The 27,123-nt window shown below is 43.3% G+C and overlaps 1 protein-coding gene across 6 annotated transcripts in view; it reads left to right on the top strand.

Moving 5' to 3' along the window:
• Positions 1–26,101, top strand: part of CSGALNACT1 (chondroitin sulfate N-acetylgalactosaminyltransferase 1) — a 104,275-nt gene extending 78,174 nt beyond the window's left edge. For all 6 annotated transcript variants that reach the window (XM_090036776.1, XM_090036774.1, XM_090036777.1 and 3 more), the window contains 6 exons: positions 2,481–2,697; positions 3,939–4,040; positions 8,508–8,686; positions 9,179–9,273; positions 13,641–13,722; positions 16,142–26,101. In XM_090036776.1, coding sequence (XP_089892902.1) covers positions 2,481–2,697; positions 3,939–4,040; positions 8,508–8,686; positions 9,179–9,273; positions 13,641–13,722; positions 16,142–16,431 — 965 coding nt within the window. In that variant the 3' untranslated portion in view covers positions 16,432–26,101. The remainder of the gene's footprint in view (positions 1–2,480; positions 2,698–3,938; positions 4,041–8,507; positions 8,687–9,178; positions 9,274–13,640; positions 13,723–16,141) is intronic.
• The last annotated feature ends 1,022 nt before the right edge of the window (positions 26,102–27,123 follow it).

The following is a 27,123-nucleotide window of genomic DNA, read 5'->3' as shown; positions in this document are numbered from 1 at the left end:
TCCATCCTTCTCAAGGCCCTGAAAAAAAGATTGACCTATCTGCTTTCATAACACATCATCAGCTTACATCACAGAAAGCAGCAAGCAGGAGGAAGATACATCCATCTTTTGTATGAAGTGTTTTTCAGGAACTTGAGGAGGCTGGAACAGGATTATACTTAGGCTTCTAGTAGGTGGAATAAGATCGGGCCACAAATGTGTTTATTTGTAAAACAGTGCTACAAGGGATGCAGGGAAGTACAAATCAAAAACATCTAAGTAAGTTAGCTGAAATGATTACAAAAAGGACACCTATATGGTGATGATTCAGTAGCAATGAACCAGCATTGCTCCTGCTTAGGAAAATAATCTCACTAATCTTTTTGAAGTTCTCTGAACATATCAATGAAATAACAGGATGAGGAGCCACATCCATTGCCAGTTGATTGGAATTATTTTGACAAAAACAAGTTGATATCAGGGAAACTAAGCAGCCGTGTGGTGAGAGAGAAACTACTGTTATGGACTAGACAGTGACTAATACAGAAAAGAAAGCATGATAATAAATGATTATTTGAATCGGGTCATGTGTACAAGTCCCCCACAAAAATAAAAAAAAGGGCCTTTATTAGAATTCTTTTAGACAATTATATATCCATGTGTTTTGTTTCTCTTGAGTTCTTTTAAGAAATAGAAATCTAATCATACTCTTATGTGAACTGTAATTGCTAAGATAGTTTGAAAATTACATTTAAGAATTAAATATGAAAGAACAATTCAAATGTTAATGAGCCTGGCTACAACAAATGTATTTATTCAAATGCCCATTGTGGAGATTCATATGTTATTGCAGAATAGGTGAGCTGGGGGGGAGGTCTGCATGCTACTGTGTCTGCCTTTCAGCCTCAAACTAGAATTTCAGTAGTGCCCGGTACTTCCTGTGGCTCCTCACAAGCGGGTAGATTTCACCCATTTTGTGAATCCAAAGAAAACTTCTTACAGGAATTTGAATAGAAATATACCACCAAGCACTGTTACAATCAACTGCATAGTGTACGACCCCTGTTAAGAAAGAGACCAGTGGTTTTAGTACCAGACAAAGCTATTCACTGAGAAAGCACTGGGCAAGAACTATGCATAGGTTCCTCACCAATCACTCTTGAACTTCATGGGCACTGACAGATGTGCAGGCCCCCTCTCTAATTCATGGTGCTTTACATAAAGCGCCATGAGTTAAAGTTCCTCCCCCCACCCCCGACCCAACAGACATTTACCTGCTGAGTCGGGGGGGGGCAGGGGAATCGCACCCGCCTTCAGGGGAGGGGCATCCTGTCTCTCCAACCTCACCCCCCCGCTTCCAGCTTGGGGAGGTGGGGATGGCTATTAGCATGAAGGGAGGGAAGAGGGGAAGGGGAAGCCAGAAGCAGTGAGCTGTTGGCTGGGGCTTGCCTGGCCTGAGAAGGAGGGAGAGAGCTGTCAGGGGCTTCAGGGTGGGAGGGCTCTGATCCAGCTGTCCCACCTCTAAAGAAGAGTGCCTTTATCTGACATCTCATTTGATGAGGGTTAATTTTTCACTCAGTCAGCCACTTTAAAAGCAGTCTGCAGCCATGAACGTATGTAGAGCACCTCAGGGGGGCTGATCATGTGAACAATGTAACTTCTGTCTTTGCCCCATGAGTCTATTGTTGTGTGCCTCAGGATGTGGACAAGAATAGAAAATTCACCATGGTAAGGGAATGCAATTAAAATACAACATTGATATATACTAACCTATCCCATTACAAAAGGAATTTAAAGTTTAAAAGTTTATTGTACTCTCTGAAGTCCACAGGTCTTCACATCTTAGAAGTCTCTGCTCCAATAGGCAGATCTCTCTGAATTAACTATAGGGATGTCACCTAAGTACAGACATCCGTGCCTAATAAATACATTAAATAATTTCTGTGTCTTTTCATGATTGTTCAGGTTAGTGATAGAAATTCTGGTGGCTGCTAGGAACGGTCTCTTAGACATTTTTAATGCAGGATTTTTCATTGATGCCTAATAAAAATTCTTCAGAAGGAAAGAATCTGAAAATGCAATCAGAAAACCATTTCTCTCAGGGATGCACCTAACATACAGCCTGGCAAGTCTCATCAGAATGGATATAGCGTTCTGGATGCTATGTGCAGCTAGATCCTCTTGAAAAGTAAGGAACAAATATATAGCCAGATCTATTGTCATGGCATTCAGGTACTTACAACACAGCTAAATGTGGCCAGATTTTCATAGGGGTTAGACAGATCACATCCCTCAGTCTAAGACTGTCTGCTTGCTGGATGGTGAGAGCTGACTCCGAACAGTGAAGGAATTATAGCACATCCCGTTTTGGAAAAAATGATGTCTCATTTATCTTTAGTCAAATCTAGGTTAGATGAATAGTATTGAATAGTTGGTACTGCAGCTTCTTCCTGAGTTGAATATTATACTAACATTTTCCTTTTTTCATGTATTTCCAACAGGCATCTACCGAACAGAAAAAGACAAAGGCACGTTGTATGAGCTGACTTTCAAAGGTGACAGGAAACATGAATTCAAACGAATTGTTTTATTTAGACCATTTGGTCCCGTCATGAAAGTAAAGAATGAAAACATCAACATGGCCAACACACTCATTAACGTCATAGTTCCGTTGGCCAAAAGAACCAGCAAGTTCCGACAATTTATGCAAAATTTTAGGTGGGTTTTATTTTGTGACTCTATAATAGCTATTTTTCTTTTTTGGACAGCATGTTGCAGTTAAAGTAAATACCAAGGATGTTTCCAGTGAAAAATCCTATTTTTTACCGAAATTCAAATTACTTTCTTACGAAGAAATTCATTGGCAGTCACTTAGAAAAACATAATATTGCACCTAAACTGCAATTAGCTTTACTAGTGGAAACCAGTGGAAGGATTTATATAGCATTTATCAATCATTTTGAAGTGGGTGCCATGTGTACTCAACATTTTATCCCATTTGAAACTCAGTATTTCCATCTGGAAGAAAGCACTTGTCAGCGACACTTCAATACATGTGTCAATCTCACTCCATAGAAATACTGTCTAGAAAACAGGGGTCATTTTATTATCCCCAGACAGCTTGCCAAGCTCCTCAGTGAAAGGACAGATGATTAGCTACAAAGAAACAATAAAAACTGTTCTTGAACTCAAGGATATTGTCTCCTTGCTACTTTTGATCAAAGCTCATTTTTTATTTTCTTGTCCTTAAAATGTGGCTGTGGCATTTGCAGGAATGGATTTAATTAAGGTGCATTGCCAAGTGTGAACTAATAATAACCTGGCCAGCTACAAGGTTTGCATTTTGATAAGTCAGAAGTTTGTGAGGCTTCCAAATAACTTTGCTGTCCAGAAGAACTCACATGTTGAGAGATGCAGAAATTACTAGCTGCTTGATTTCTTCACCCATGGGAATTGTTTGTGTAGATCTCCCTTACCTGGTTTTCAGGGGCATAACTAGAGATTGTAGTATGCAGAAGAAGTAGAAATGAAGTCATGTGATTTTTTTTTTTCCCTCTTCAAGTTTCCCTTTCTCCTTTTAGTATTGAGGTAGCACCTGCTGGCTTTACTAGTTAGCCACATAATTGCTGGCTTCCTGCCAGTGGCCTTCACACTGTCTTCCATGTGGCTGGATGGGCCATTTCAATGTTTGGAAATCATAACACAGGTAACTAGTAATAATACTTCTCTCCTGGTTAATAGACCACTATAAATTATATGACACCCCATCCTGCCAGTGTATTATAAGAGAAACAACATGTTTGTGTCTGGGTGCAAAGGTCTCGCTCTCTCTCTCAGTGGAGTTACACTAAGAGACAGTGTATCCTGAAAACTCCCATTATCAACCTGCCATCTCAATTAAATATGCTGAGCATCAGTTGGGAAAGCAAACCTTCATGAATCTGTTATGTCTGTTCTAGGGAAATGGGCATTCAGCAAGATGGGAAAATTCATCTCACTGTGGTTTACTTTGGAAAAGAGCAAATGAATGAGGTAAAAGCAATACTGGAAAACACCTCCAGGTAAGTATGGTCCTCTTTTGAAACATGACTAGTCACATGCAGTGGGGGACCCACAAACCAGAGACTAGACATCCGTTTCATTTCCATTCCCCAGCCCTGTCAGAAGGCGCTAACAGCAGTGGAAGGACCATTGCCCTTCACTTACTGTCAGTTAAAATAATATTACCTTGGGAATTCCCCACCTGTGCTTGCACAACACTGGCATTTCTAGCTCTGGGGCACATTTCATGAACTCAGCAAAATGTAACTTCCACTTTACAGCTGAAATGATGATCAGTCTGGAAATGATCAGCCCTGAATTTCACTGATCCTTAGGTAAACGGCTTTTATCAACTGGGGCTGAAGTTTGACTTGGAGAGACCCTAAAATTTGGGATTTGTAATAGAACCTAAGGCCAAGTCCAAGCTTGTGTCAATCTAGTTTACATTGCCAGGGGTGTGAAGAGGTGTGATCCTTGAGTGATATAGCTCCTACAGGCAAAAAACACCTACTGTAGACACATTTATACTAGCAAAATTGTATTTTCTACTGCTGTAACTTATTTGCATTGTGGGGTCTGGTTTTACTGTACTGGTATGGAGTGCTCTGCTGATTTGATATACCTTGAGGCCCCTTTGAAAATCCTAACTTTAAGTATTTTCTACACTTGGTGAAAGGCCCTTTGCCTTTTCTCTACTTGTATTATGAGCTAACAGGAAAGGTCAGAACTGCTGAATACAGATCAATGTCCCACTGTCCTGATTTAGATGGATACTCTATACTCATTTGAGCTTGTGCTACTTGAATGAAGTGGAGGAAACAACACTATTGTCCTATGGATATATGAACATTATTGCACAGGTCCAAATCCTGAGTTAACGCAAATTAGCACTGTTCCACTGAGATCACTGGGCACGTATATGGCAGATGTTTATGGCACTGTTATGATAGTCTGTACTGTTCAAGGGACGAGTTGCTTATTCTTTCATAAGAGCATGCTGAAATATTGTTTGGCATAAAATGGGATTTTGGAAAATGTTGATAGTATCGCCAGGGAGCACATCTCTGTAGTCCATTCTCTGACAGTGTTATCAATGACAATATGGTCCATATGGCTGTGTGCTCTGATGGTCTAGCTCCAGGGTTACCAGCCTTTTAGGAGGGGCAGTCCAAAATAACACAGCTCAGCCCAAAGGAGGATGCTGCATGCAACCAGGCCGCTGCCGCTTCCCCTCCCACCAACTTGCTGCTGACTTGCTTGCAACCTGGCTGCCACCACATGCTGCCAAAATCCCAGCTCCATACCCTGGGTGAAATTGCTTGATGGACTAGGCCAGTGGTCTCCAAGCTTTTTTGATCGCGCACTCCTATCAGTAAAACATTTTTGAGCACGCACCCCCAATATATGTATATTTATATTCGCACACCCCATCAGTAAAACATTTTTGAGTATGCACCCTCAATATATGTATATTTATATAAATAGATATATAAATTGAAGTTCTAATATTTTCTTCCCGCACCCCAATGGATCATCTTGAGCACCCCACTTTGGAGACCACTGGACTAGGCTGCAAGTTGGGAAGTGTAGGAAAGTTAGTCTAGCCTTTAGGTTTGGGAGCAGCAGCAAAGCCAGACTGAAGATGCCAGTAGAGCAGGGGTTGAACCCCCGCAACTGGTGCTGAGATCAACGAGTCACATGCTAAGAACCACAATGGACTGTTCAGTCCCAGCTGGGGTTGACCAGTCTTTCTGTTAGCTGTCTTACCTGATTGGCTTTGACACAGGCTTAAGGACAGTTTAAAAAGCTGCAAAATGTATTTCACACCTGGAGCAACTTCCTGACTCTGCATATTCCTAGCCTCACTTCCTAGATCCTGCTTCAGTCTTGTTCTCCACACCTGCTCTTACCCACCTTCCATTCCCACCCAGCTGCCTCCAGCATCTCAGGTCATGGCCTCTGGTGTTACCAGTCACACTTTAAAGGATCTTGTCTCCTTGCCTCTGACTCTCTCTGTCTCAGTTCTCCATCTGCACAATGGGGATAACAGTGCTAACCTATGTCACAGGGATGGTGAAGAAAAATGCATTAAAAATTGTGACATTCACTGGTGCTGAGAGCCAGAAAGGTACCAGATATGATAGATTCCCTATTTCTAAGAGCTTGTTAGTTTAGCAGAATCCTCCTTACACTGCTGGTTCAGAATGACTGATAAGAAAGCACCATGTTTTTCCAGATTGCATCCCAGAGGCATTTTTAACAAGCTACTAATAATGATTATCACTGCATTCTCTCAGTAAGCAATTACCTGTTTTTAGCTTGCCTATTTTATCAGCTCCTTGAGACAGACAATATGTACTCCTCTGTCTTGTACAGCTCCAGCTACACTGATGCTTAACAAAGGCCAAGTGATAATTAAAAGGAGAAAAATAGCACCATTTGCAGTTAGCAGATACACTTGCAACTCACAAATGATGACACAGCAACTTTACTGTCAAACACAGATGGGATGTCAAAGCATTCGACTTAAGGCTCTTGTAAACGTGAATTAATAGCATACTGGGTTCTTCTATCTAATGAGGTTAGTCACTATGCACCTTCTGTATGCTGATCCCTAATTAGTGCCTAGTGAATTAAGAAACAGGCATCAACAAAATGCTGATTAACCACCATAAAATAATGGAACTTGATCACATTTGGCATGCTTCCGGGAATTTCAAAATAGTTGTAATTCTTCCATGAAATTTGGGTCATGCCAGGTTTTTGTACCAAATGTTTCAGGAAGAAAATGGGCACACCTTACAGAACAGGAAATGGAACAAATAACAACATTCAAATGCCAATATAATTGTGTGATGATATTATATATAGCCATGCCACCATTGGAGGAGTGTGTATAGCTTTCAAAGACCATGACCATTTGGAGTTTGATTTTGTTTGCCGTTTTGGGGGCTATGATGTTGTGCTGGCCAGTGGTAGTAAACTTGACTGCCTCCAAATAACTAGGATGGGAGTTTTCTTGGCATTGGCACATGCTACAGGAATCTGAAGCTTCAGGCATCCAACATGCTTCAGAATCTGGCGGTGCTAACTGGGTGTTTCTTTTTAGAGTTGGTTTGCTTCTGTAAACTGAGCGTTAGCTTGTGCTGCATTCTCCTTTCTTATTATCAGGTCCAATTTGCCATATACTGGCCATGCCTACACGTGCATTAACACTCTTTAGTTAATGCATATTAAATCTAGTACCTCCATTGTGAGGTAGTAGGAAAACACGCATTAGCCTGTCCTAATGCACATTAACTAAAGAGCATGTTTTTTTCAGTGATGCTTTAATGCGTATTAAAATAGGCTAATGTGCATTAAAGCACATGTGTAGATGAGCCCTGAGTACATACACTCAGGCAAACTTTTAATTTTGCATTTTCTCCTTTTAAAATTTCTCTATATGACTTTTAAATACCAATACTGTTTTAATTCAAGGTTTTGCATGGAAAAATGCCTTTATAAGACCTTAAAATTTACCCTTCAAGGGCCAGCCTTCCAAAAGATCAGGAACTGAGCCTTTGAAAAGCACAGTTGGAGGCTACAAAAAGACACTGAGCTTTTTTTTAAAAACTGACCTCTAACCTCTTAATGCCTTTCTTCTGATTTTCCTATTGTAGAATACCTAATTTGCAGAATGGCAAAGAACCAGAGTTCTAGCTGAAGTCCATGGCAGCTGTTTGAAAATCAGTCCCCAAGTCTCTTGTTATCCTTGGCTAAGTCATTCTTAGTGAAATCTTAATCTGCCTATTGCACACCAGTCCTTTTTCACACATGAAGTATTGAAGTAATCTGTTTTTCTATAGTAAGCCAAATGATATCTCATCACAGGCAGGGAATCCAATAGAGTTTTCCAGGTGGTTGGATTTAAGCAGAAGTGATATTATAGAACACAGAGTATGCAAAATTGACAGGTTTATCTTGTGGTTTGGGACTGACCTCAAGACTTCCATTGACTTCCTTGAGTTTTGGATTGTGTTCCTTTTGATAATTTTTAAATAGTTTTGACTTTAGGTATCAAGAAGAACATTGATGCAAACACAATAATATATACAACAACGTATGTCGATACCTATTAAAAAACATTGTTAAAATTTACAGATTAGATTTAAAGCAGATAGTCTATCATTGTATTAAAAGAGGGTAGAGCTATTTTCTCCTCCCTACGCTTGTTCTCTTTTTTTTTCATGGTCCATCAGTATTATCTCAGAAACATTCTGAATGTTACAGTGACAGGTTTCTCTTCCCATATTTCCTGGTGTTTGGTATAGCACAGAAAAACATCATCAAGTTGTGACATTTTTAAAAAATGTATAAAACCATAACATTTGAATATGTACATTTAAAATATTTTAATTTTGCTTATGTATGTGGTAAAAGAAACCCAAAGGTTTGGCTATGCCTTTGAATCCCTTAAGCCTCTTCTCCCGGGCTGTTCCTCCTAGATCAGCTAACTTCAAGAATTTTACCTTCATCCAACTGAACGAAGAATTCTCAAGAGGCAAAGGATTAGACATAGGGGCTCGAGTTTGGAAAGGAAACAATGTTGTTCTCTTTTTTTGTGATGTGGATATATATTTCACAGCTGAATTTCTCAACACCTGTAGACTCAACACTCAGCCAGGTATGACTGCTCTGGGGTTTACCCATTTGGGCAGATTTGTATTTAATTTTGTAATAACTATGTGTTGGCAGAAGGAGACGGGAAGTTCAGCTATTGCAAGGTTTTCAGCTATTCCAGGGTTTTCCCTAAGGTATGTGTAACAGTATAGAACCTACATGGCTGATTGTCACACTTCAGTCAAGGAGAAGGTAAAAAGTTTTCAGCTCCCCCTACAAGCAACACCTTGCTTTTGTTGCTTGGTTTTCTACGGTCCCTGCAGGCCATGTTGTACAACTATATCCCAATTTCACATTCTGCACCCAGACCACAGGACTGTGGGTCTAACCCCCTCCCCCACAAATGCAAGGCAACAGAAGTCTTTGTGTTGAATTCAGTGGAGCTTGGCCCAAGGCCAGAGCCTGTAGAGCAGAGGGGAGTACATTTTAGATGCAGTTTGAGAGCATAAAACAACGTACCAAATAACTTTCTTTTTAAAACTATTGTGATTTCTAGGGAAGAAAGTGTTTTATCCAGTTCTTTTCAGCCAATATAACCCAGGTATAATTTATGGGCATCATGATTCTATTCCACCCTTAGAACAGCAGCTGGTAAGTAACTAGCTCTCAAAATGCATGCTCTCAACTGTACATAACATTTCCCCTTCAGAAAGATGGATGTGCTCTTGAATGAAATTTCACTGATCTGTGTACACAGAGATGCGACACATTGAAAATGGAGTTTATTTATTCCCCTCATGACTGTGGTGTTCAGTGAGTTCTCTGGCAATGCTTTCCAGTCAAATAGTTTAAAGTGCTGCTTTATTTTAAAGCTTGTTTGCTATTTATGTGTGGAAGCTAAAAATTTCAGCTTAGCTTGTGTGTCTGCCAGAAGCTACATTATGATCAACTCGCAGCAATTCCACCTCGGGGCAGCTTGGGATGATGGAACCTGTTGATGCTAACTTCTTTGGGAAACAGGGAACTGAATATTTCTCAGCCTCTTGTTTTATGAAGTTAAGCTGGATGAGTTTTGGAAAGACCATAGCAATTCATGGATAGATGATGAAACAGGTAATTGGTCAACAGTTTCCTTAGGAATCCAGTGGCTTGTCCATTACCTGAGGGTCTTTAAACTGAGATGAGACACTTTTAGAAAAGTGAGGCTCTAGTTCCGTGGTTCTCAATATTTTTAGACTTAAGACACTTCTTGTTAGACTAAAGGCACCCTTCAGAAAACGTCCGCTCTTAGGTTTCATTTGTTTTTTACTATAGAAAAAACAATTCAGCACTTCTCTTGCAAAGAACTCAGAAAGATCATACAGATCAGAATGGTTTTGACACTATAGCTTCCCACTTGAAATCTCTGGTTTCATCTTGTGAATCATGTGTAGATATTTGCAGACACAACAGCACCCCATGGCAGCCTTACAAATATCTGATGGCACCCTGGCTGAGAATCACTGCTTTAGGTCAGCCACAAATTGTTGGGATCCCTGCAGAAATCACCAAGCGAGGTGCTACGCATTATGTTGTGCAACAGGAGTCAGATTACAAGCTTATAACAGTCCCTTCTGGCCTTAAAATTGATGGACCAGAACCTCTGCTAGTGTCAATCATCCGTTGCTTTCCACTTTGCTCTAAGCATCTATAAATCTAAACACTATCCCTGGGTGTGCCATCTTAGTTATGGTAAGATGTCTCCAGCTGAGGAGAGGGGGGAGTAGAGCATAGAGGGTCTGGAAGAGTCTGGGTGACAAAGTCGAGCAGCAGTGTTCTTTCTTTGGCACTCTGGCTGCACTTTTTGGTGGAGTGAAAGAAAGCAATTGCCCATTTCTCCACGAACACACAGAAAATCAGTGCATTCCTGCTTCTCTGTCTACAAACACTGCCCACCCAAATAGGTCTCCATCCGTGGCTCCCTCGGCACCCCTCAGAATCTAAGCAGCATCCCTTCCAGCAGAGCTGCTGAATCAAAGCATTTGCTTGCTTTGTGGCACATTTAGCTAGCTAGCTTTCTGACCCCAGCCAGCAAAAAGGCATTAATGTCGCTGCCACTCATTGATTGTCAAGGAACCTCCCAGCTCCATTTAGGCTTGTGGTAACCACTGGCTTCAGCAGCGGCTCTCAAACAGTAGCTGTTCAGGGGGTCATCTGCATAAAGAGTTACTTCATACCCAAGAGATAGGAAGGTAGGACTGCAAGATTTGTCTTGGGTTACTGAGTGCAATGGCCTACTGCAGCAGGCAGCCATTCTAGCTAAGCCATGATAAAAGTTTAAAAGGAGAGATTTGCAGAAAGGCCAAAGGGTAAGAACAGAAGGGCACTGGACCAAGCTGCCCAGGGAGGCTCTGGAATCTCCTTTTCCTGGAGGCTTATAAGCAAAGGCTGGTGGGTTAGTAATAGCGCATCCTGCATCTGTGAAAGACACTGCACTAGAGACCCTTGAAGTCCTTTCCTGCCCTGTGACTCTCTGAACACTGTGCTGGTTGTTGATTCACTAGAGGAGCCATAGTTAGATTTTCAGCAGCAAGTTAACTTTAGTTATAAATAAACCAAAGGGCGGGGGGGGGGCAGGGGAGCAGGGATACTTGTGAGGCCACTCTAACATGCAACTGTATAAAGCCCCTGCTCCTAAGCAATCACCCACATCCAGTTTTGTACTATAAACATGCTAATATTAGTACAAGCCTCTCAAAAGGGTCAGTATTCTTATAACTACTTTTACTTTTACTTTTATAAAATGGTATTTTATAGCATTTGTCTGCTGTCACTGCCCTTAACATGTCGAATACATTCCAAACCGGCTGACAGTCTCAACCTCAGATAGGTTCAGGATACTCTCCTGTCTATTGTAAAAGTATAACTGGAGCTTAATTTAGAACCATACTCCTTGAAGGATGTCCAAGATAAAAAGCTTTTTCCTCTTTTTATTTATTGATTTTTTTTAAACAGTAGTAAAACACTTATGATGTTGTTACATGTGAATTTATCTGGGTTTATTACAAACAAAACCTCTCCTGTTCCCACCAGGGGATCAACTTGAGCTCTTATCTTTCTAGTGCACACTTAACCAGAGAACTTCAAGCTGGTAAACACTGAAGGCAGGAAAGGAAACAAAGAGTTTAGTTTGACAGTTAAAGTGAATCCCACTGATCACTTTGTGGGGCCTGCACAAATATTTATAGGTAGCATCCGAGTTGTCAGACATGATACCTAGATTGGAGAAGCTTCTTAATTTAAAGAAGGGACATCACCAACCTAATTTTTCTTTAGTCAATCATATTTTCAGGCCAGATTGCTTCCTGGGCAAACAGCCAGAAAAGTGCCATTTAAACAAGCAGAGTTGGCTGCCTACCCCTGCTACTTGTGCAGCTGAGAAAGTAGCCTGCATCAAGCCTTGAAATAAATTGATTTGTGCTGTAGCCATTAGTTCTAATGGGAAGTAATAATGCTAATGCATACAAATAGCTTGCTGTAAAGCCACTGAGATGGAGTTTTCCTGTTACAATGTAGGCTTGACAGACATCATCTTCTTGCTCACTAATGGTCTTGCAGTGTTTTTCTTTTCTCGTTCCTTTTTTTTCTTTTAAAAGCCATACATGCAGAAAAGAAAAAAGAACGGAAAAAACAGGTGAAGGGTAGCAATGAATGGATATGTGAAAAGGAGTGATAGAAGGGAAGGAAGAATGGCCTGAGGGTTAAGGAGCTACTGGGATATGGAATGCAGGTTTCAAATCCCACCTTGGTCATAGATAACCTCTGGATAAGGCATTTAGGCCAAGATTTTCAAAAGTAGCTGCCAAGGCTCCTAACAGCAGCATACCTAAGGGTAGGTAAGAGAGGCACCAGCTTTGGGGCACTGCCTTAGAGGGGACACAAGAATGACAGCTGTTACTGGTTCAGCTGCTGTCTCTGCCTCAATCACCCCTGGTGTGCAAGCCACAAAACATCCTATATGCCTTTGGCTCCTAATCAGATTTAGATGCTTAAATAAGCAGCCAGAATCTCCACAGTGCTGAGCATCCCACAGCTCCTTCACGTGAAGCTGCTGAGTGGCTCTGTACATTTGAAAATTAGGCTACTTGTGAGATTCCTTATTTCAAGGAACTAGTTTTGAAAATGTTGGGCTGTCACTCTGTGCCTCAGTTTTCCATCTGTGAAATGGGGACAATACCACTTTCTTGGCTACTTTGTCCAAACTGCAAGCTCTTTCAAGGTTGAGAGTCAGACCTTAGAAACATGGTTGGATCCACACTTTAGAGTAGTCCCAAGGCTATTTTAAACTACGTCTGGCCTCTCTGAATACAAATAATTGTCACAGGCTTTCCTGCTATTTGGTAATTTGTGAAAGATTTTAAGCCATTATTCTGCCAGTCAGACTAGCTCTATCGTTAGTCACATTAGTACAGTACATTCAGTAGGTACAGTACATAACAGTCACACTAGCACTTCTACAGTAACTCTGTTGTAGAAAAAACTCAATATCACTCTATTTGGGCAGTGCTCTTGGAACCTACGGTCAAAGATATCACCCCATCCCCCATCTGTCTGTGGAGTAAGTTTGGTTCACTGATTTTGTTAAAATATTACCCAAGACTGATTCAGCTCCCATGAAATGTAAGCTACTCTGTAAAATAACAGGAGGATATGTGTCACATACAAAAAGGTCTCTAGAAGGTGCCTCCCATGATATTTTTGTGAGTCTGAAGACAGACTGAAGCAATAGCTCTGAAAATGCTGGACTGTCCCACATTTATCTTACTGGGGTGTCAACTCCCATAACTAATGGTAATTTGGCAAAAGCATCCAGCAGAAATCTGCTGGAGCAAAAATGGGTGTGTGGCGGGGGGGAATGTAGCCAAAAAGTGGGGTAGCAGTCCCCATTCTGGCCTCATCCTAATGGGGGGTGGGGCATGTTTTTCTTTCATTCAAATTGTTAATATAATTGCTCACATATAAATGGCCTTTCCCCCCAGGTTATAAAAAAGGAAACTGGATTTTGGAGAGACTTTGGGTTTGGAATGACTTGCCAGTACAGGTCTGATTTTATCAACATAGGTAAGAACATTTGCTTAAGAGATCATGCTTTCGCACTGCCACATAGGATCAGCTTCTCTTTGCTGCTCAGTCACTGTATGCCCCTCTGCTAATCTCAGCTGGCATATCAACTAATGGTGGGAGGTGTCACAGCCAGTTGTTGGCACACCTTAGAGCAGCTCTGAAACTATTCTAAACTACTTCAGGGTGCTCTGGGTTCCCCAACCCACTCTGTTACATCCAAGGGTTTTTAGACACAGGTAAGAACTTGAACCATTGGGTTGGATATCTGTGCATGTTCCTCTGAGCTAATGGAGATCAAGAGTCAGAGCTGTGTTCTGAGGAGATAGCAGTTTCCAAGTTCTGTGTTTAAAGTCTCCATGTAGCTTCTGTCTCTGGAAGGGCTAAGAGAAGAGTTGCTGGATAAATCCTGCATTGACTAATCCAGAGCTTTCCTCTGACATTTTCAAAGCAAAATAATAGATTCATCTAAGTTCACTTCTTGTGGCAGATAGGTGGCCCTGATTGCCATCAGACTGAGCTCCAGGCACCCATTTAATTCTGGGCCTGCGCTCCATAGCTAACCTTACCCACTGGTTAGCTTTTGTCAGGTGCGATCTCTGAACAGGGGCAGGGTCATGGACATTTATAACTGCCAATCAATCCCATGCCCATTGATTGTGTCCCTGGAGCATTTCTGCTGGCTAGAACATGGCCTATCAAACCTCACCTAACATTATCTTGTCAACAACTTGTTGTACCTAAAGAGGCAGCTATTGCCACAATGGACTCCAAAGCAAAGCTTCTGTTGGTAGTGATGCTGGATTGGGCCTTGAGAGTACAGGCTCAGCAGTAACACCTCTGGCCAGTGACCCACAGTTTTCCCAACTCTCTGCCCTTAAAGCCAAGGCCTGGGAAAGCAGAAGAGCTGTGCATTTTGTCCTGATGGGGACCCAGCTAAGAATGTGGTAGCCTAGTCCCAAGTAAAAGTCTCTCTACAGCAAACACCAGTTCTGCCCTGGAGGAAGTCTTGGTTAGACTATGTCTCCACCCCTCCACATCTCAGCCCCAACTGATGAGCCAAGATTGGAGTTGATCCATTAACCACTATCATTGGGTTTAGAAACCTTACGGTAACCAGTCACCTATGGCAAAGTTTAAATGTCTCAGGGCAGTAAATTGGGTGTCCCAAGTAACAGAGATGCAGTCAACACAATCCAGTGACGCTTGGAGGAGCAGGGAAGTGCCTACTTCCTGTTTCCCCCTGTCTCTCCAGACAGCCCTTTAGTTTTTTTCCCCAGTACTTTTCCCCCCACCTCCAAGAACTGGCAAGGGGTAGGTGACATAGAGCCAGCAGGCTGTCAACTCCTTGGCTAGAGCCCCACCAGTTACTTGAGTCTCTGCAAGTTTAAAGGCCCTTAGAAAATCAGTTGCCCCAAACAGTTGGAAGTCCTTAACTCCCCTGAAGCTGCTTATGCGGGCACTGTTTTCTGGCACAAAAAGCTCCACTGAAAGCTGCTGTCAGCAAGCAGAGGAATCCCTTGCAGGTGCATCCCATGAATCAGCATTGCACTAGATGGCGGAGTGCAGCCAGGAAAGCCAGCACTGAGCATATCACAAAGGCAGACCTCACAAGTCTGTCTTCTACATCCCCATCATCAAGCAGGACTCCACTGAGTAATGATGATGATGATGGGGGAGGGTCTGTGGCTGTGGCAGGCTGAGCCAGGCATTCCCATCTGCTTATTCCTATAGACTATCATGAGATTGAAATGGCTCCCTCTGGTCTCTTGTTTGTTATAAATGCAAAGTTGCTCAGTAGCTTGCCCACTAGATCCAGCCCTCTGTAAATCACTCCCTTCTCTGCAAGGACCCAGCTGCCTCTCATTCAGGGCAGCCCACACAAACGGATGTGCTTTGCTGAGTACTAGGGACTAGTTCAGACCCAGAAGGGAAGGTTGTTCCAGAACACAGAGAATGAATGCCCTCTCTCTGCCTCCCACAGAAGCCACTGGGCTTGTTTGAAAATCATAAGTGCAGATCACAGACAACAGTTTCTCTCTTGAGTCCATGTGTGTCTTGCTCTCAATACCCTACTTTGTGCCTGGTTGCAAAGGTCAAGAATAAAGAAAATTCAGATGCAACCTTAAGCTGATCTGTCACTTAGGAAACATGACATGAACTTTAAGAGCTGCTTAGTGAAAACAAAGCAAATTTGTTTGTCACAGGGCAGTGAAAATGGACTTTTATAAAGCAAGGAAATTGGGCATTTCCTACTGTTGGCAGAAAGTAATCCAACTTTAAAGACCAGCATGAAAGTCACAGACTATAGGGAAGGGCTGAGAGACAATGCCAGTATTAAGTTCACCAGGAGATGTGTCTGTCTCTGTTGGGTTTTTCCATTCAGAGAGTACAACTTTCTATATCTTCTTTGTGCCAGGTGGTTTTGATCTGGATATCAAAGGCTGGGGAGGAGAAGACGTGCATCTGTACCGCAAATACCTCCACAGTAACCTCATTGTGGTCAGAACGCCTGTGCGGGGCCTCTTCCATCTCTGGCATGAAAAGCAGTGCTTGGATGAATTGACCCCAGAACAGTACAAGATGTGTATGCAATCCAAGGCCATGAATGAGGCCTCCCATGGCCAGCTGGGGATGCTTGTCTTTAGACATGAGATAGAGGCTCACCTACGCAAACAGAAACAAAAAGTGATCAGTAAAAAGACATGAGCCCAGAGAGGGAAAGGTGGGGTTTTTTGAAGTTTCAAAGCAGCTGCTTCAATAGAAAAGGTGACAGAGTTAAAAAGTTGGTGCTGGCAGCAGGAAGAGGTGAGGAAATGTGTACACTTCCTTTCCTGTCTTATGACGGTTTGCCAGTTTTCCATTTATCTTGCTTTCCTGCACTGGCTCCTGCTATGGAGTTGACAACAAAGGCAAGAGATGATCTTGAGAATCAAGGTTGCAGAGACCAGTAGCTTGCATCTGATACTTGCATGACATGTGCAGCAACAAAAGAATTTGCATTTCATTGAAGTATTCTTGCTTGACGACAGCAGCCCTGATTCTATGAAGACATGGGTCCACCTCTAACATACCTTGGGTGTAAATGTTTGTAAACACTAAAAGGGGCTTGAGTTTTACAAAATGTGCAGAGCACCTGCGCTCGGGAGTTGGGCAGGGGAGGGAGAAGAATCACTCTAAAGTCACAAAAGTGAAGATAGCCCCAAATCAGTAGTCACTTTTGAGAATTTGAGACTGGTGCTCTTAATGTTGGATAATAGAGGCATTCGCATTTAGTTTCATAGAGATAAGCATCTCAGACAACGCTTTCTAGAACCCAGGAAGATTTCACAATAAAATGTGAAATTCCAAATACTGGAGCATAGTGTTATACTCCACTATTGTATTAAACCAAAAAATGTCAAGCCATATCTTGGAACTTTTATCCAGACTAAACTGGTACTATGTGTTCTGTTCTACATGCTCATTTTGTTGTCTTTTTTTTTTGAGAGCTTTTTTGCTGGTGAATTCTTTTGTGCGTATTTAAGTTTTCTACTTCAGGCCTTATTAAGAAATAGCACAACTTCAAGGATATTTTGAAAGTAGTTTGTATCCAAATGTGTCTCTTGCTAAGCATCTGCCCTGCAGCTGAAATGCACACTTTGTTTCTGATATATTGATAGAGATTCACTGATAGGAAGCAGAGTGCTCTTAACACAGCACCTGGGCACTGGAAAAGAAGGAGAAAACTTTCCATTCTCAGAAAAGGAAACAAATACCATTTTGTGATCTTAATTTAGCAAGAAGTTTTAAATTAGGAATGTTATAGATGCCAAAATGAATGAGGGATCACATTGTGACTTGTTTATACCAAAGTATTCAGTATAAACCAAATGTAATGTCTTTCTCAAGTCATAGTAGGCTTTCTTTCTTTTTTTTAAATTAATATGAAAAATGTTTTTGTGAAAGAATTTAGAGCCTGTTATGTTAGATCCTCTGACAGCGTTCCTAAGTACTTCCAAGAAACTGGTATACTTTTTAATATTTTTTGATTGACAATTTCCTACTGCATTGTTAAAATGTCCTATTACTATTATAAATATTGTTTGAACGCTGACTGCTGTGTCTTTCCGGTTCTAATATTTATTAGTCAAAAACTGGGTGCATGGGGTAGTTATCTGCTTGCTTATTTATCTTGTGTTTGACTCTGATCTCATTGTTTGTTAGCTTCTGATTCATTCAGGACATTGGGAAAAACAGCTGCATTGTAATGATGTGATGTTGTTATCCTGTAGAAAGTCAGGTGAAGGAAAATGCAAGATAGCACTGAACAGTGACTAAAATATGATTTATACTGATATTGTGCAACAGGAAATACCACCCAGATAATTAACTCTTTGGAAGCACCCTCTTGCAGAAGGTGCAAGCTAAAAATAGATCATTCCACATACTCCTTTGGTATACTGTGTGCCAGTAAAAGTGTCTGTCTCTTTTTAACTTGTTAGAGATGAACAGTATGTTTTTTTCATAAAATCTAAGACCAGATAGTGAAAGAGCCTCAGACTGAATTTATTCAGTCTTTGCAGGTTAGTTTAAGCTGAACATGTTGAGTTGAAACAGAAGTGAACAAACATTTACCTTTAACTCAGGATGTGCAGCCACATGCCTGCAGTGACTCAGGCCAGAAGCTGGGGGTGTTATCACTTCCTCTTCCTGCTGCCTCTGAGGTGTCTGGGATTTGCAGTCCAGACTTACAGCAGCAGGACTCTGCAGGGTTGCTGATCACTTCATCTTCCAGGTGCCTCTGGGATTTGTAGTCAGTCCATAGTTGCAGTCAGCAGTAAGTTTGAGCAGGCAAAGGGGTGTTTAACTCCCCTCCCTGGCCTTAGACCGCAGCTGGGGTTTGCCTGGAGGGGGCCGGTCCCCCGACCCTGTAGACTGGGCTGCATCCCTAGCTGGGCTTGACCCCTTCCCCCCACTCCCTTGTCAGGCAGCCCTCACTGCTCCAGCTAGGCAGTAGAGGGGCGAGGATAGCGCTGCTTTCTGGAGCAGACAGCACAGCCCAGGCTGCAAAATGCTGGGATTTTGGGGGACTCTGATTTAACTTAAAACAGGAAGGGATCTGGGACAGAAGGTCCATAAACCACTTTGGCCCAAATCAGTTAAGTCTGATATTACATTCAACCAGGTTTATTTTAAACCAGTTTCAGCTATTTTTAAACTGGTTTATGTGCACTGTTCTGTTACAGCTTTAAACCAGTTTCTGATGACTTAAACCGGTTTATGTGTAACTTGTGTCCCTAGCCTAAAGGTCTTAGAGAACACCAGGCATTATTGTACTCTAGACCCACTGAATTATAGAGATTCAAGGGTTTAAGACCCCAGATTTAGCCTGTTTGAAGAGTATGTTGGTATCCAGTGGATCAAAGATATGGTATTCAAAATAGGTATTCAAAATATCAATTTCTGTAAAAAGTACATTACCTATGAAAAGAATATCCAAGCTCCCTTTTGTTAGGCTCTACAAAAGGTATTTTTCTACCCATGCATGGCAGCTCTAGAACACATCCTGCTTTCAAAGCAATGAAGAGATCATAGAAATAATGCTGATACACCAATAGAGGACACAGGAAGAGACTTGTTTGAACATAGCCCTTGTACATAGCTCATTCGTGCAAGACTGATTGCTTCCCCCCCACCCCCAGGCTCAGTAAAATGACCTGAAAGTAGGTGCAGCATCTGAAGGTACGGATACTTAGTACGTTTGCACCTGTGCATTTTGTCTTTGCAACAGTAAAAATGGGGACTGGACAAATGAGTTACAGACCTCAATGTGTCCTAGAGTCCTTCCACTCTGGGATAAAGTCACCCCTCAAAAGTGAGGAGTAACAACACATTGGTGTGCAGCGCTAGACAGTCTCAGCAGGGCTAGTGGATTTCATTCCAGGCCAGCTCTTTTCCTCAATGTGAAGAAGCTGTTCCTGGCTTGCCTGCCACCTCATGGCAAGTTGTCATAATAGTAACTCCTGTGGACATGTATCTGATGAGAGTTAGTCCTCTGTCTGCTCCAGACACCAGTATAACTTACACATATGCAAATATATCATGGGTCTGCATCCTGCCAAAAAAGGGTCTGAATACGTGCGACTCATTGCAAGTCTATTTGCATCCTCACTCCCATGAGAAATATGGTCCTATGGGCCATCCTCCCCCTTATGCTGTGTGCTTATGATAGACCTGGGTATACGTAAAACTTCATATTTGCCCATCCTTGCCAATGTAGCAATATTTTCTTTCATCCCCTTTTAGGGTAAAGCAAGCTAAGCTTTTAACAGCTTTGCTCAGATTCTCAGCTCTCCACTCTGCCTCTGCCTTGCTGGCTCACTGCCCTCACAATGCAGAGCCTGATTGGGAAAGGGATGGGATTGAATACATAAGGATGGGAGCCAGCCAGTGCTCTAGGATGGTGCTCTTTTATAGAATGGCTGCTCATTAATTACAGCAGAGGTAAGGGCTTTGCAGCCTGCCCTACTGCAGAGAAAGTTAGAGATGCAGTAGGGTTGGTCTGTGGAAGGAGGCAAAAAAGATCCTTGTCTGCTGTTCTTATAATAATAATTGTCCTCCTGTGATGCCATGTGAAACGGCAGCAGGTTTTCAAGCACAGTTATAGGCAGCAGCAACCCAGAACACATGCAGTTCATGAGCTGGTAATGTGCAGTTTTGCCTGTGCTCTTCCTCCACCTCCCGAGAACCCCCATCTACCTGCCCTTGATCATAAGGAGCCAGTCCAGGCCCCTTACCCTGTTGATATCTGAGAACACCCTTGGGATTGTGGGCTTGATTGTGTCCTCCTGCTTATTTTGGTGCAAGAAGCCTCTTTGCTTAAAAGCTAGGCACAGTAGCTCTGCTGCAAGCCCTGACCTCTGCCGTAGTAAATGGAGAGGGCCCCAGGTAAGACTGGAGGAAAATGTGAAAGGTGCTCTGTTAAAAGTGTACATAACAGCAGCCATGCTTGGGAGGAGATCCCTGCTAAAGGACGGAGCCTCTGTAGTGGACCCCAGCCTCTCATTTTCCTCTGGATACATAGGCACACACTGTCCTGAGGCCAATGGCACACAGGAGAGGTAGGGCATAGGAGAGGACAGATCATCTCAACCATGCTGACCATTTAATCATATTCAGCTTAAAGAGAAGCAAGAGCATCTCAAGATGTTGAGGCTCATGGCGTGACTTAGTCACAAGACTGTAAGAAACCCCAGCAGGGGGCAGATTTGACAGCAAGGCAATCTTAGGGAAACCTGAAATTACAGCAGGCCCTAGTTCCTCTGCTGGAATAAACCAACCAGTTGCATTCACTTCAGCAAAGCCATGGAACAGGCTACCCAGACAGGTTGCAGTTTCTCCATCCTGAGAGGTTTTTCAAGACCCAGGTAAACAAAGCCTTGGCTGGGATGATGTAGCTGGGGATGGTCCTGCCGTGAGCAGGGCGTTAGACTAGATCAGCATTTCTCAACCCATGAAGTCACAACCCAAGAGTGGGTCATAAGAATATGAAAGGGTCACAGACAAAGTTTAAAAATGGATTCTCCTTTAAAGGGGAAAAACCTCAGAAACTATTTTTTTTTCCCTTGCAGCCTGGCAGAGTTCCAGCCTGCAAGGGGCTGCTTGAGGCCCCCCTGCCCCACACACTGGGGGCCTGGGGGCTTTGGGTGGGGAGTGAAGAGGACTGGCCATCAATTTTTACAAATGGTCCTGGTACAAAAAGGGTTGACCACCGGACTAGATGACCACCTGAAATCCCTTCCAACCCTCATTATCTATGATGCTGTGTACAGCTGCAGCAGATTTGACAGAGGTGTTGAATGTGATAAACCCATGTAGTTCTCAGCTGCCAGTATCTTTGCATTACTTCAGCTTGACCAGACTGCGTAAGCAAGAGCAAAATGGTGACCACCGCTTCTTTAATCCAGACCAATACTGTATTGCAGGCCCAGGTGCTCCAATAGGGCCATTAAAAACTGCAGTAAGTTGAGTGCTGCTTTTCCCTTTCATTACTTCTCCAAAGCATGATGTCACAGCAGCTACTGTGTGCAGCAAGGGCTCTAGCAAAGCCCAGAACAGGCGGATGATTCTCCTTCCTAGGCAAGGGCTTGGCAGCTGCCCTGAGCCACAACCCTTACGACAATATCTCTGCCCCTTTAACAGAGCCTGGGGTTAGGATTGTGCCCCACAATCCTAGCCTAAACTCAGCTCCTTATTTAAGGCCATGTACTTGATACATCATATTATTTTACATTTTTATTAGTAAATATACATTGGTGATGAAATTCCATCTCTGTCGCGTTTTGAATTCACTGTGGACAACCTGGAATTGTGTAGAGATCAGATTTGAAAAAAGTAACCAGGAACTGTGAATAAGGATCCAACTTCACCCTCATTTTGAGGCCCTGGTTCTGGAGGAGCAGCATTGCCAGGCCTTAAATATGAAATTATGGTACTGGAAGTTCAAAAATCATCGGATTTGCTGAAAAACGATGTACACTTAAAAAGCATGCATATAAACATGCAAATAAATCTTATTATTTACTTTATATTGCTGTCTATAAGTCACCAGTGAGTGAGTGAGAAGTGGGTCATCAAAGTTGAAGCATTTCTTTATTTTGTGGCAAGCTGTCCTAAGAAAGTGCTGACCGCAAGCCCAAAAGTGCCACCAGCACTTCTCTCAAGAGGTGCACGTGCACCCACATGCACCCCCTATGCATCACCAACGGCCATGTCAATTTACAGTAGCTGGAAACCTGGCCCAGACTACATGGGCTGGCTCACAATCTCTACTACATGGGCTGGCTCACAATCTCTGCCCTTGTTGTCCATCAGGTATTGCTGACTTCAGTGGAGCTCTACTAAGTTATAGTATCTTAGCAGGTGCGTTGCTTATGCAAAGGGTCTAAAGCTCTGACTCTACCGTCATCTCTTGAAAAGGTAACTCATTAAGTGAAGTATCTTCATTGCCCCACAAGTAAACAAAACTTGTTTTATGGTTCTGGGCTGTTGATGTCTCTATAGAAATGAGTCTTTGTTGTTTTTGCAACTAGAACCAAAGATCTATGGACGTCATGTAATCCTGGCCAGATTTTCAAATGTACACCTTTTTCACTGGCCTCTTCAAATAAGTGCTTACCTGGGACAGGAGCTTTTTTGTTGTATTTTATTTTGTGTTTTTAATCCAGCTCCAGCTGTGGTTGCTGAGTGTTTTTGCAAATGTGCCTTATAATTTGGAATTACCCCAAAATATGGAGTTATTGGCAGACTGCTAGTTACCAGAAACATCAAGCGCTGACATTTAGCCTGACATTTCTCCTGACACAGAAGCTAGTGTCACGAGAAGACAATGATGCAGGATACACAGACGCCTGCATTTGAAAAATGGTTGAGTCTGATGGAGGGCAATGGGCCAGAGACAAAACCATTTACTATCCATACTGGTGTCAAGCAAGGATGCATCAATACCCCAACCTTTTTCTCCATCTGTCTTGCTGTGATTTTGATTCTCATCCATGACTGCCTTCCTCCCAGAATTGGGGTTGAGTATCAAATGGATGGTCAGCTTTTCAACCTGGGCACCTTCACAGCAAAACAAAAGTTACCAAAACTGGCATCACTGACCTTCAGTACACTGATGACTGTCTTATCCTTGTGCACACTGAGACCAATCTACAGTCTATGCTTGACCTTTTTTTAGGTGCCTATCATAGCCTGGGACTCTTCCTTAATATTGGGAAGACAAAGGTGCTCCATCAGTCTGCCCCAGTACAACCTACCCCTCTGCCCCCACATATTACCATTGGTGGAGAACCCCTGGAAAACACAAAGCATTTCCCATACCTTGGCAGCCACCTTTCCCAGTCAGTCAGTCTTGATGTAGAAATCAAACATGGAACTTGCTGCGCCAGTGCATCCTTCAGAAAACTGTTCTGCCGTGTCTTTACCAACTGAGATCTGCAGATGGAAACTAAGATCCTGGTCTACAATGCAGTGGTTATTCCAACACTCCTGTATGGGTGTGAGATGTGGGTGACATATTGAAGCCATCTTAAATGCCTGGAATGGTTTCACCAGCATTGCCACATGAAGATCGTTTGCATTAGATGGGAAGACCACTGCCCCAATGCCATCATCGTCTCTGCAGCTAACATAACCAGCACTGAAGCAAAGATGATGAAACATCAACTCTGCTGAGCTGGTCACTGTGTACGAATGGCTGACACTCATCTCTCAAAGCAAGTCCTCTTCTCTCAACTCAGTCATGGTAAGAGGACCTGTGGAGGAGAGGAAGCGCTACAAGAACACCCTGAATGCATACCTTAAGAAGGGCAGCATCAGAGGCAGATTAAGGATTTTTGGGGCCCTGGGCAAGGGGAAAATGGGAGGCACCTTTCTACCCACATGGGAGCTCTCTGGGCTGACCCGGCCCCTCCCTACAGTGCTGGGCACGTGCACACACACACACACACACACACACACACACACTTTTCCCTCCCAGGACCTCCCCCTTCCTGCTTCCCCCACTCTTGATCACTCTGAGGACGCCACCCCCCACCCCACCCTGCCACAAGCTGCCTGTGGCTCTGTCTAGTTCCCTGCTTGGCCCCTATTATGCTTACCTGCAGGGAGCTGCTTCCCAGCTGTGTCCTATGCGGCCACAGGAGCTCTATAATGTGTCTTTGCGGGTGGGTGGTGGCGCTGGGAGGGGTGGCTACAGGGGCTAAGGTGAATTTGGGCTGGGCTATCTCCTGGTGTGTTCCCCACCCCGAGCACGGTGCAGCACTCCCAGCCCTACCCCACCCCACTGGTGGTGGGGCCCCGCTTTGGGATCAGGGAAGCAAACGCAAAAGCTGTGGTTTTAAACTTGGCACCATTTTTGTCTCCCTGCCAGGAGACGAAAACAGTGCCAAGTTTAAACCTGCAGTTTTCACTTCCCAGCTGATGAGGATCTTGGAGTCCTTGATTGGTAGTGGCCCCTGGGCCTGGGCCCAGCTGGTCTGTCCATTAATCCACCTATAGGCAGCATCAACCTTACAGACTGGGAAGTGCTGGCTGGTAACAGGTCTCAGTGGTGCTGCACCATACATCAAGCTACAGCCCATTTTGAAGAGAACCGTCTTGCTCAGGAAGCTGAGAAATGGCAAAGGAGGAAAGTGCACAACAACCTGGTTAAAAAACATGTGCCCCCCTGCCCTGAAGGCACCACCTGTCATATTTGCAGAAAAACTTGCAGAGCATGGATTGGACTCTTGAGCCATCTTAAAACTCACCAATAATCCCCACCCCAACATCAGCAGACATCATCCTCATATTGAGGGATAGCTGAAGAAATTGAATATGACCCAACAGTGTGCTCTTGTTGCAAAAAAAGCCAACAGCATACTGTGTTGTATTAGCAGGAATGTCTCTTGCAAATCAAGAGAAGTAATTATTTCTCTGTATTCAGTCTGGTGACACCTCACCTGGAGTACTGTGTCTGGTTTGGGGCTCCATGCTTCAACAAAGATCTAGACAGATTGGAAAGAGGTCAGCAGAGGGCATCAAAAATGATTAGAGGCCTGGGAAGCATGATTTAGGGGAAGATTTGATAACAGTCTTCAAATACCTGAAGGGTGATTATAAAGAGGATAGGAATGGATGTTTGTCCTGGGGGCCAGGACTAGGAGCAAAGGCATTAAGTTTCAGCAGGGGAAATTTAGGTTGGAGATTAAGAAGAACTTTCTAACTGTGAAGGTGGTCAGAAATTGGAGGAGGCGATCTAGAGACCCGAATCCTGGTTTTGGGGGAACAGACCAAATTAGGAGAAGGCCTGGAAAGCTACGTGGATGTGTGACCACAGAGAGAGATCAACCAGAGATAGCCACAGATGAAGAGTTATTAAGAGTCATGAGGAGGGAAGGAGAATACAAAAGCAGAGACTTAAGAGTAACATAAGGTTCCTCCCTGTCCTTATCCTCAACCCACTCTCCTTTCTCGTACATCTGTATCCCTTCTTGTCCTCTGCCCGGGTCCCTCCCTATCACTCCTAGTTGTCCCACCCCGGGTCCTTCCTTCTTCCTCCTCATCCCATTCCCCGGAAGGGTCCCTGAGACCACCATGGACAGAGGGCACATGACCAGACCATCTCATCCACCCCACTGGAGGGTGGGGGTGGGCCTTGGTATCCCACCCCCAGACTGCTGACATGTTGACTCCTAAGAGAGAGCCTCAGAGTGAAGACTGCATCTGAGCCAGATGTACTTTTCCTCTGATGACAGCCCTAGAATTTGGTAGATATATAGAATTGCTTGATTGTTTGTATTGCTTCTTTTCTGTTATCACCGTGTTTCAATAAATTTGCCTATTATTGAACGGAGAGGCTATGGTTGGTATGAGGGTGGGGTCCCCCCACCCCTGGCACAAAGTCTTTTGGTCCTAAATCCAGATCCAACAGTGGCTGGACTAAATGGCTAGTGCAGTGACCTGTAACAGTGCCAAGCAGACATGTCTATTTTGTTTCATTAATGATATGGTCCTACCCAGGGCAGTGCTGTGTGCTTGAGGAATCCATACTTGAGCAAGGTAAATTTACTATGTAGACAGTCTTAGTCTCCTGTCCATCTTGAGGAGGCTGATTATGCAAAATAAACATAAATATTAAGACCAGTGGTGGCTACCATGCTCATCCAGCCTGGCTTCCTGAAGAATAAAGGCCGTGGAAGCTTACCCAGCAATTCCAGCATGGAGGCTAGCCTGAAGTTAAGTCAGAGCAGGCATTTTACTTTAAGTAATGAGGAATCTGCCTCACTCTGTAGGGCATGTAATAGGAACGATGTCTATCATGGATACTTTATCAAAAATAAACTACAGACCTTAGTAGTTTTGTTAAGCTACACAGAGCTGCCTCAACCCAATAGAAGAAGTAGAATGAATAGGTAACTAAAACCAATCTGATTTTTGGTTCAGGACAGTAGAACCTGGATCACGTGTATCCAGATGATTTACAGCCCACTTAATTAGGAGTGGGTCACCAAATTCAGGTCCAGCTGTTTCCTGTGGCTTTTACTTCAAAGGCATTGCATCTACAATCAGCTGGAGCTCATCCGCAGTCCTGGGTAGCTGATCCGAGAAGCAACGACCTCGGCAATAAAATGCAGCAAACAGCTTGAGCAGCTCAGCAGTGCTGTACAGTTCTCTGCTGTGGCTGTGTATATGCCCTGATTCTTCACAAATTCTCATCTGCGCAGGGGGTGAGGACTGAACCTTGCAATCTATTAATGTTCTTTCAAAGAACACTGGATTTGCAAGTATCATTGGCAGTGGAGGCAAGTGCGTCTTTGCTAGTTTGACCTTCTTGACATTCAGCATCCATTAGGAGTAATGACGGGGGCATGTTTG

Source organism: Crocodylus siamensis, chromosome 2 (assembly GCF_052110815.1).
Source record: "Crocodylus siamensis isolate JL-2025a chromosome 2, ASM5211081v1, whole genome shotgun sequence".
NCBI lineage: Eukaryota > Metazoa > Chordata > Crocodylia > Crocodylidae > Crocodylus > Crocodylus siamensis.
Note: the sequence above shows the minus strand (reverse complement) of the source record. Positions and strands in the feature narration are given on the sequence as shown.